The 10,248-nt window shown below is 51.1% G+C and overlaps 1 protein-coding gene across 5 annotated transcripts in view; it reads left to right on the top strand.

Annotated features, from left to right (window-relative positions):
* ston2 (stonin 2) overlaps window positions 1-9,199 on the top strand; it is a 22,013-nt gene extending 12,814 nt beyond the window's left edge. For 2 of the 5 annotated variants that reach the window (XM_076978012.1, XM_076978013.1), the window contains exons 5-6: window positions 2,551-4,401; window positions 5,705-7,862. In XM_076978012.1, coding sequence (XP_076834127.1) covers window positions 2,551-4,401; window positions 5,705-6,711 — 2,858 coding nt within the window. In that variant the 3' untranslated portion in view covers window positions 6,712-7,862. The other 3 variants (XM_076978016.1, XM_076978015.1, XM_076978014.1) reach the window with 3 other exon arrangements.
* Window positions 9,200-10,248: the final 1,049 nt, after the last annotated feature.

Raw genomic sequence — 10,248 nt, 5'->3', positions numbered from 1 at the left:
CTACAACAACAGATCAAGAGTCAGGTCAAGGTTGTGTGTGTTTGTCAGTTGGTGTACTTTCACTGTAGATCTATTTCTCTCTGTGGCTTGCAGAGACACTCCACAGACACAGTGGTGCAGGCAGTGCATCCTGGGTAATGCCCTCCACCTCCTTCCCAACAGCAGGTAACTGTTGCCAAGTCAGACTGAGAGAGTTCTCCTGCAGGAGGAGAGGAGCGAGTGAGTGTGTAAGGTCAGACGGGCAGGCATCTACATGTCTGAGCTCAGCTAAGCAGGCAGCTTTGTGGCCAGCGAGTCACATGACCTGCTGCTGCCAGTGAAAGACGCGTCTGCTCCCCTGCGACTCGAGCCCCGGGCCGGGGGACCGGCGGTGAGTGTCTCCAGCTTCAGCACCGTCCAGTGGGCGTTCTGCTCGGTGTCTTCTGCTCCCTCTGAAGAACGGTTTAACAGTAGGCACGGATTGCTGTTTTTGTTTTGGGGGGAGGCTGTTATTTTGTGTCACTGTGGCAATACGGCCATGGTCTTGAGTGTGCGGACGGAAGGGAGAAGTTATTCACTGGTTTTGGTTTCTTTTCATGTTCACGGTCACGTTCTGTGTGTTGAGAAAATTAGAATCCAAAGTCCAAATCTGGAAACTTTGGCCTTTTGAGAAACTATGTACATTTTAAATGGACGTAAACAAGGGCGCTTTGGTAGAGGACGGAATGTTGAGACGCGTTCTCTTTGGTGACTCGCAGAAGCCACGTTGTCTGTAGATGGCCTGATTTTTGCGGATAGTCTATTGTCATGAGAATGCCAAGAGGAGCCTGAGCTGAGTAACGGGGTCTCCTTCGCCTTGGGTGATTAGCAGAGTTCTACAACCCCTCAGTTCTACTGCCCCTCCGTTCTACAGCCCCTCAGTTCTACTGCCCCTCAGTTCTACAACCCCTCAGTTCTACTGCCCCCCCGTTCTACTGCCCCCCCGTTCTACTGCCCCTCCGTTCTACTGCCCCTCAGTTCTACAGCCCCTCCTGCTGTTCACCAGGACCTGGATATATCAACACAGCCTGCGGTTCTAACAGGAGCCCAAGAAGAAGTAGAATTCTGCTGAGTTTCGGCGTGTGTCTCCCATCGCAACCCGTGGTTGGAGTCAGATGAACCCTGACGTTGAGAGTTGGCGCTCACCCTCGGGTGGTGGTTGTAGTTCTTGTTACGGCATGAAAGGGCTTGATTTGGACTCCCGCAGAATGAACTCTGGGCTGATGTTTGCCACTCTGCTCTGTGAGCGTCACTCGGGGCTGATCATCTCGGCCCCCTCCCCCCTTCCCCTGATAAGCGTCCAGGCTGAAACTTTGAAGTTGGGAAAATGTGCCGTGTCTGCTGTCCGGGGGCGGCTCACGCGTGCGGCACACATTTCACGGGCCTCGTGGTTCTCTTTCGTCTGTGCTCGGACCGCGTGAGGCGTTCCAGCTCCACCGTGGGGCACGGCTGCTTCGGGCCGGATAAGATGAAAGCGGCCGGGCGTGCCGACATAAGACGATCTGTACACACGCACACGCACATACTCACACCGGCACACACAAAGGACGCAAAATGGTAATGGCAAAAAAAAAAGAAGACTTAATTGGTGTGTGTGTGTGTGTGTGTGTGTGTGTGTGTGTGTGTGTGTGTGTGTGTGTGTGTGTGTGTGTGTGTGTAAGAGCAAATTCACACAAAGCTTTGTTGCATTGGAGGCAGTAGTGGATCAGTACTGAATACTGGTGCCTAGCAACAGGTGAAGCTTTTTTCCCCCTCTCTTTTGGCTGCGGAGGAGTGTACTGGGAGTGCTGGAGTGGGGAGAAGGTTCAGCCCGGTATCACCGAGCCAGGCAACCAACTAGATTCCCGCTGGCCGGGGCCTCCTTTCTGGGGAGGGAATCCGCATTGATATGCAACTCCTTTGAGCTGGAGGTCTGTTTAAAAACCAAGGCAGTAGAATTGGTCTTGGTTCACACTACATTTTTGTCAAGCTAGACGTGCGTTCATCTGTGCTGAGAAAAACTGTGGAAGTATCAAAGTGTCTCCCTCTCGGCTGTATGTGTACAAGCCAATTACTGTGTGTTGTGTCTACTTTGATGCTTCTTGTATAGGAGAGTTTGAGCCAGCAAGTTTCTCTCTGACCGTGAGCTAAGATGTTGTGAAACGCTCACACTGAAATTAACAAGTGTTCAACTCCCTCTCATATAACCTGGTAATTCATAGCTAATGTAGCTCTTTCTCTGTGTGTCTGTGTGTCTTTCTCTTACACGCATGTGTTTTAATGGTGTCCGATTCCTTACTGTAAAAGGGAAAATGTCTTTCAGGTCATTATGGAGATGTTTGATGGTGTAGACCCTGTCTCATCGTCTCACTGTTCCAGTCATGAGAAACAAATAGACACTCAGTACAGTAAGGGCACAGCAGGATTCTCCCTGTTTTATGGTGTTGACTGTAAACTAAAGAACATAAAAAGAATATGTGTGTCTACAGACTTTTTGGAAAGTGTGTTGGCTGTAGTGTTTGCTCATATTAATGTGTTTTTGTGATCTCACAGATTCATCTGATTGTGAAGAGGACGAAGGAGTAAACATGGATCCACTCGACTGGACAGGCAGCAACCCGCACACAAACGGCCAATCGTTTTCCAGCTCCGGCCGCTTTGCCAGTTGGGTAACTTTTGATGATGACGATGGGGTACCAGTCTACCAGCATGACACGAAACCATCCAACGTCAGGGTCGACAACCTCAACAACTCTCCATTACAAGATGCAAACAGCAACCTCATTGTGTCCTGCGTCCAGAGCCAAAGAACAGACCGACACATCCTGGACTTGACCCCAGAGGGAACGGACTCTGTGCTCGCCTTGGATAGTTCAGCGCTGAACAACAGCACTCCTTACACTAAGAAGAATCCCTTCCTCGATAAGGAGTTTTCCAACATCCAGCCCTCCTCTATTAACCCTTTTAGCGCCTACTTTAATAACACTGAGCTCAAGTCATCTGGAAGCAAAGACTCGGAGTGCCCCTTCACCTTCAGTTCTTCCCGTTTTGAGTCCCCAACAGCTGACGTCAAACAGGAGCGCGTCCCGCCTGACTTTGCCTCCGGGCACGATGCTCCTCCCTCGTGTCCCCCCGGCGACGGCCTGGATCATCTCAGACGACTGCGGATCTCCGATCCGGATGGGACGAGCGCCGACCCCCTGCCGGATGACAGCGTGGACGGGGGGGTCGAGGAGGAGCCTCCCTTTGAGCCTCCTCACGTGGCCCCACGGGACGGCTGGGCCATGCTGCTCCGCATCCCCGAGAAGAAGAACATCATGTCTTCTCGGCACTGGGGGCCCATCTTCGTCCGGCTGACCGAGGCAGGCCAGCTGCAGCTCTTCTACGAGAAAGGCCTGGAGAAGCCTTTCAAGGAGTTTCAGCTGAGCGGTCTGCTCGAGTTGTCCGAGCACAAGCTGCAGAGCTACGAGGAGAGTGGCCGTGTGCACACGCTCAGCCTGGACCAGGTGGTGTACCGTGAGAAGCGCAAGATCCAGCCCAAGGTGACCGTGGTGCACGTGCCCATGAAAGAGCAGCTAGTGAAGCTCGGCACTGTCCACTACCAGGAGTTCCTGAGCTTCAGGTACACGTTGCAGGAGAAGCTGGCAACCCTGCCCGTCGATGACGACTCGCTGGGATCTGCTGCGCCCTACTCCGAGGAGGAGATTCATGTTGAGGTGATCGATTGCTTTGATGGGGTCTTGTCTAAAGGAGACGGTCGTATTCTAGAGCAGCTGGTGACCACACGAGTGAACGTGCTTGCATTCCTGACGGGCTTCCCACCCTGTTGCGTCGGACTCAACGACTTGCAGGTCAAAGGTAAAGAGGTGGTGTCCCGGCACGACATCATACCCAACACCACCACCCGCTGGATTCGCCTACGCGACTGTCGACTGCACGATTGCGTTGACTCGACGGAGTTTGCCGAGTCTAGGACGATCACCTTCAAACCCCCCCCTGGCCGACGCTTCGAACTGCTGCGATTCCGGACGGCATACGCGGAGAAGACTTTGCCCTTCACCTTGAGGACTGTCGTCAGCATCCGCGGAGCGGAGGTGGAGCTCCAGTCCTGGCTGGTGATGTCGTCAGGGTTCTCATCCAATCGCGACCCCCTCACCATGATACCGTGCGAGAACGTGGCCGTGCGCTACCCCATCCCCGAAATCTGGGCCAAGAACTTCCGGCGAGAGGGCGTGGCGGGGGAGAAGTCTCTCAAGGCGCGCTTCAATAAAGGCGCCAGCCTGGGCAGCGCGAGCAGCTCGGGCTCTGAGCCCGCCATGAGGGTGACGCTGGGAACGGCCAAGTACGAGCAAGCCTTCAGGGCTGTGGTGTGGAGGATCGGCCGCTTGCCGGACAAAAACTCAGGTAGGCCCCAGCCCTGTTGTTATAGCAGCTTGCTAAAATGTGATTATAACTGCCTAGCGGTGGGGTTGGCCTCTCAGAAGACCAACGGCTGGTTCTAGCCAACACATTAAAGGCGTTTGAAAAGTCTGTATAAATAAATAAATAAAACCTCAGGACATATAGCACCACTGTAAGACCAATACTCGAAGAAGGGAGAGGCTGTGGGAATTGACACATGCCTTTGACACAGATTTGGTTTCTTGGCGTTACATAGGAACGTTGTCAGTAGGAGGGATCTCATTCCGCGTGACCATAAAGGCTGCGAGTGATCACACCGTGATCTGTTACGTAAACTTCATGCAACTGTCCTTTTTGACTGACGGGAAACAACATTGGATATTTATGAAAGGCAATTTCTACTGGCAAAGGATCTATCAGGCTCTAGCGTTCCTCTGGGCACAGCTATTGGCAATACAGGCACAGCTATTGGCAATACAACATACCTCATTCGTCTGTTATGCTGGTGGAAAATGCTTTTCAGTCAGAGGCCATGCTGGATTTTTGCATGGATCTACAAATTACATGCAGGTGTCCAAAATAAATGTTTTAATGTAAGGTCATAGTTAGGGCCCAGTTAAAACTGACGTATCCATTGTCCACAAAGCCCATTTGCTAATCTGCACAATGCCTGTATATTTGTGGCCATCGCCCATTAAAACACAACTGTTATATACATCATGTGAATTACAGTAACGTTGTCCAAAACCTTATGTTTTGTTCACTTGAGTGAATTAAGACCAGTTGTTCTTTATTCTGTGTTTTGTTTTAGTCTAGTATGAATGGACACGGTTGGTCAGAAGGTTAGACTGGGAATATAGTATTACACATGTGGCTGACATGCTGCTGACTGAACCTTTGAATGTGTTGACCTGCGATTTACTGCCCATGAAAACGTGTTCTTCATGGACTCCCGTCTGATCTGTTGTCCTGTTGTGATGGTATTAAATTCACCACCAATGGAATGGCATGGAAACCACCAATTATCCCTACATGGCCTTCTGAGGTCACAGCGTATGGTTTAGGTTGTGCTGCACTGCTGTGTTGGGCCAGTGGCCAGTGTGTGAGGCCTTTCTGTAGCTCATCAGCAGGGATTCCTCTGTGTGTCTGGACGACTGGACAAAGGCCCAGCTGCTCTTCTTCATTACATCACTAAACTCATCTGTTCTTTTCTTTTTCTTTTTCTTTTTTTTTGCTTCTTTTGTGTTACTGCCAAACCCACCACCTCCCTGCCCCTACACACGCACCCCAACACACACCCATCCAGCACACACACCCATCCAGCACACACACCCATCCAGCACACACACCCCCCAACACACACCAACACACACCAACACACACCCGCCCAGCACACACACCCTCCACACACCCCCAACACACACCAACACACACCCGCCCAGCACACACACCCGCCCAGCACACACACCCGCCCAGCACACACACCCGCCCAGCACACACACCCTCCACACACCCGCCCAGCACACACCCGCCCAGCACACACACCCGCCCAGCACACACACCCGCCCAGCACACACACCCGCCCAGCACACACACCCGCCCAGCACACTCACCCTCCCAGCACACACACCCTCCCAGCACACCCACCCAACACACCCCCAGCACACTCACCCACTCCCAGCACACACACCCCCAACACACACCCCCAGCACACACCCACCCAGCACACACACCCGCCCAGCACACACACCCTCTCAGCACACACACCCCCAGCACACTCACCCACTCCCAGCACACACACCCCCAACACACACACCCTCCACACACCCCCAACCCACCCCAACACACACCCTCCCAGCACACACACCCAACACACCCCCAGCACACTCACCCACTCCCAGCACACACACCCCCAACACACACCCCCAGCACACACCCACCCAGCACACACACCTGCCCAGCACACACACTAAACACACATTTCCACCCAACACATTCCCGCCCAGCACACATCAGCCAAACACACACACACCCACCCACCCAGCGCACACCCACCTAGCGCACACCCACCCCAAACACACACACCCACCCAGCACACACACCCACCCAGCACACACACCCACCCAGCACACACACCCGCCCAGCACACACATTCCCACCCAACACATTCCCGCCCAGCACACATCAGCCAAACGCACATCAGCCAAACACACACTCTACTCTGTCCTGCTCCCAGAGGAAGCAGCTCAGGGCCTCTCCTGCTCTGTCACACACCTCACGCCTCAGCACGTGAACGTCTTGGTAATGATTTAATGAGCTGAGTCAGGGCTGGCAGCAGTGCAGGACATCACAGGGACAAAGCGGTCTCTCGTATAGAGACGTATGGGGCCTGTCCTCACCTTCCACTGGTGTTTGATACAAGGGACATTTTATCGCCTTGCTAAAGAAGGCAAGTCAGATTTATTCATGAAGCATATTTAAGATGAACAAATACAATACTTACAATATCGAACTTGCCACACTCACGACATGGGGATGTCCTCAAGAGAGTGTACCACTATCCTAGAGAACGCTGGTGCCTGGGTGAGATGTTCATGGTCGTTCTGTGGGTTTATGGTTGTTCTGTGGGTTTATGGTCGTTCTGTGGGGTTATGGTCGTTCTGTGGTGTTACGGTCGTTCTGTGGGGTTATGGTCGTTCTGTGGGGTTATGGTCGTTCTGTGGGGTTATGGTCGTTCTGTGGCGTTATGGTCGTTCTGTGGCGTTATGGTCGTTCTGTGGCGTTACGGTCGTTCTGTGGGGTTACGGTCGTTCTGTGGGGTTATGGTCGTTCTGTGGGGTTATGGTTGTTCTGTGGGTTTATGGTTGTTCTGTGGGTTTATGGTCGTTCTGTGGCGTTACGGTCGTTCTGTGGCGTTACGGTCGTTCTGTGGCGTTACGGTCGTTCTGTGGCGTTACGGTCGTTCTGTGGCGTTATGGTTGTTCTGTGGGGTTACGGTCGTTCTGTGGGGTTACGGTCGTTCTGTGGGGTTACGGTCGTTCTGTGGGGTTACGGTCGTTCTGTGGGGTTACGGTCGTTCTGTGGCGTTACGGTCGTTCTGTGGCGTTACGGTCGTTCTGTGGCGTTACGGTCGTTCTGTGGCGTTACGGTCGTTCTGTGGCGTTACGGTCGTTCTGTGGCGTTATGGTCGTTCTGTGGCGTTATGGTCGTTCTGTGGCGTTATGGTCGTTCTGTGGGGTTACGGTCGTCCTGTGGGTTTATGGTCGTTCTGTGGGTTCATGGTCGTTCTGTGGCGTTACGGTCGTTCTGTGGCGTTACGGTCGTTCTGTGGGGTTACGGTCGTTCTGTGGGGTTACGGTCGTTCTGTGGCGTTACGGTCGTTCTGTGGGGTTACGGTCGTTCTGTGGGGTTATGGTCTTTCTGTGGGGTTATGGTTGTTCTGTGGGGTTATGGTTGTTCTGTGCCCCCCAGCGATGGGGCATCCTCACACCTTCTTCTGTCGGTTGGAGCTGGGCTCTGACTGGGAGGTGCCCCGACAGTTCCTCTGCCTGGTGGAGGTGGAGTTCGACATGCCCTCCGCGTCGGCCTCCAAGACCACCGTCCGCTCGCTGTCCGTGCGAGACAGGACCGAGCTGAAGAAGTGGATCACGTACAAAGCGCACTACTCCTACCAGGTACGGCGTGGTGGTGGGTGGTTGTGGGGCCTGGGGGTGTGGCAGTGTGTGTCACCATAGTGAATACGATAACGATTGTCTCTGATTGGTCATCTCCCAGCAAATGTAGTGACCGGTTTGTGAGTACGCATTAAAACCCTCCGAAGGAGCACAAAGTGATTTTGGGGATGAGTTACTTCCTGCTAAACACCTGCTGTAGGAGATCACAGCACTGAAAGGCAGACAGTCTGTCCCCTCCCCCACAATACCCCAGTCTGTCCCCTCCCCCACAATACCCCAGTCTGTCCCCTCCCCCGCAATACCCCAGCAGTCTGGTGTCTCACCATGGGAGCCGTTTACCCCCCCACCACCCAAACATGTCATTGAGGTGGCTGTAGACATTAGTCCCTCCCCCACTCCACACACACACACACACACACACACACACACACACACACATTCTCAGGCTTTCAGGGAGAACTTTAATAACTGTAGGGGGCGATGAGCAAGTCTCCTGTTGTTACCCCCTAGGGAGAGATCAAGAGACTCTTTTGAATCTTGAGTGAGACTTCATGTTTTCACCCTCACTGCGCTAATGGATAACGATCAGTTACCTACTACACTCAACAGCCATTAATGTGTTTTTTTTAGTTTTTGTTTTTTACTAATTGTGTGTTTTAGAAAGTCTTTGCTGGTGGCTGTTTCAACTGTTTGAATCGACTGCCCTCTAGTGGGGAGAATTTGTCTTTACATCGTCACTATTTCACCTCACTTCTCCTGTTTTCCTGTAGGTGGAGATAGAGCAAAAGAACGAGGGAGTAATGCAGCGCCCCCTGCAGGATGCGCCTGGGGAGTGCTCTCAGCAGTGAGGTGGGATCTCACCATTTGTACATTTTATTTTATTTTATTTCTTGAGAAGTTGCACTTTGAACATCAATATAAGAGCAGAAGAACCAGCCTGAATGTTTGCACTTACCCCTCATGGATGGATATGTTTTTGGGAGATTTTTTATTTATTTTTTTATCTATCAACCCTTAAAACGTTCCTGAGGAGAAGATGTATGTAGGCCATAACAAAGCATAAACACACACACACACACACACACACACACACACACACACACACACACACACACACACACACTCTACTGGAGGAAAACGTTTGAAAATGAAAACACTGCAGTATGTTTCGTTTTGGAAAAGTACATGTCCTAAAGCTGCCATAGAGATGTTTTCAGTCTGGTTTCAGTCTGATCTTTAGCCCAATGTCCTACTAAATTCACCTTTTTTATTTTTGTGTCACGAGAATAGCCGGTTTACCATGCAACCATTTGCGTTACTATCAGTTACATTATTCCAATAACAAGAAGGCAGGCAATTCTCTCATGGCTCTGTTTGTTGAGGGAACGTTTTATCTTTAATTAGTACCAATGTCTCAAACTTCACCGCTCTTGAACTACACTGCCAGTGCGATCTACGATTGGCCACGAACAGCGGCGCAGAAGCCCGTTTGCTCTGCACAAGTGAATACTGGTGTTTTTGCAGCCGTAACGGCTCTGTCAGTGATGGAACTGCACACACTGTGTGGCTACATAAGCAGCAGTGTTCAGCACAACGTGAACAAATGATAGAACGTATTGAGGAATGATTTTGCAGTTGACCGTGTGTCTGTAGCACTTCACCGGACACGGCGGTTCCATATAGTTTCACATAGTTCCATATAGCAAGTCTGGTATTGATCAGCAATATTGCGTCGTTATACACTGAGAGGACTTCAAACTAGTGTTTTTGGAACTCTATGTGAACTTTATTACGGCTTTCCAGTAGAATGGCCAAAAGGGAGAGGAACTTTGTTTATAAAAGGAAAAAAAAATTAAACCCAGTGTTTACATGTACATAAATGTGTGCTACTTTGTTTGTGTTTTTTCAACCTTTTCTTGTTTGTCTTATTTGGAAAAAAAAGGCAACATTCATACTGTATATTAAAATGATCTCATCTCCTAATAGAAATGTGGGTTTTGTGCATATGGAATACATTCCTGATACATTTCATGAATTGACTATACATAACCACAAGTGGTCGTGTTAAAAATTGTATCTTGGTCAGACATTTTAAAGTCTTTAAGTGAAACTTGCAGGTGCAGGTAGTTTCATTTCAGCTTCACGTGTCCTGATAAGTGAGGGATTAACATTGTTG

Source organism: Brachyhypopomus gauderio, chromosome 17 (assembly GCF_052324685.1).
Source record: "Brachyhypopomus gauderio isolate BG-103 chromosome 17, BGAUD_0.2, whole genome shotgun sequence".
Lineage (NCBI taxonomy): Eukaryota > Metazoa > Chordata > Actinopteri > Gymnotiformes > Hypopomidae > Brachyhypopomus > Brachyhypopomus gauderio.
The sequence above is the reverse complement of the archived record's forward strand: the minus strand, read 5'-3'. Positions and strand labels throughout refer to the sequence as shown.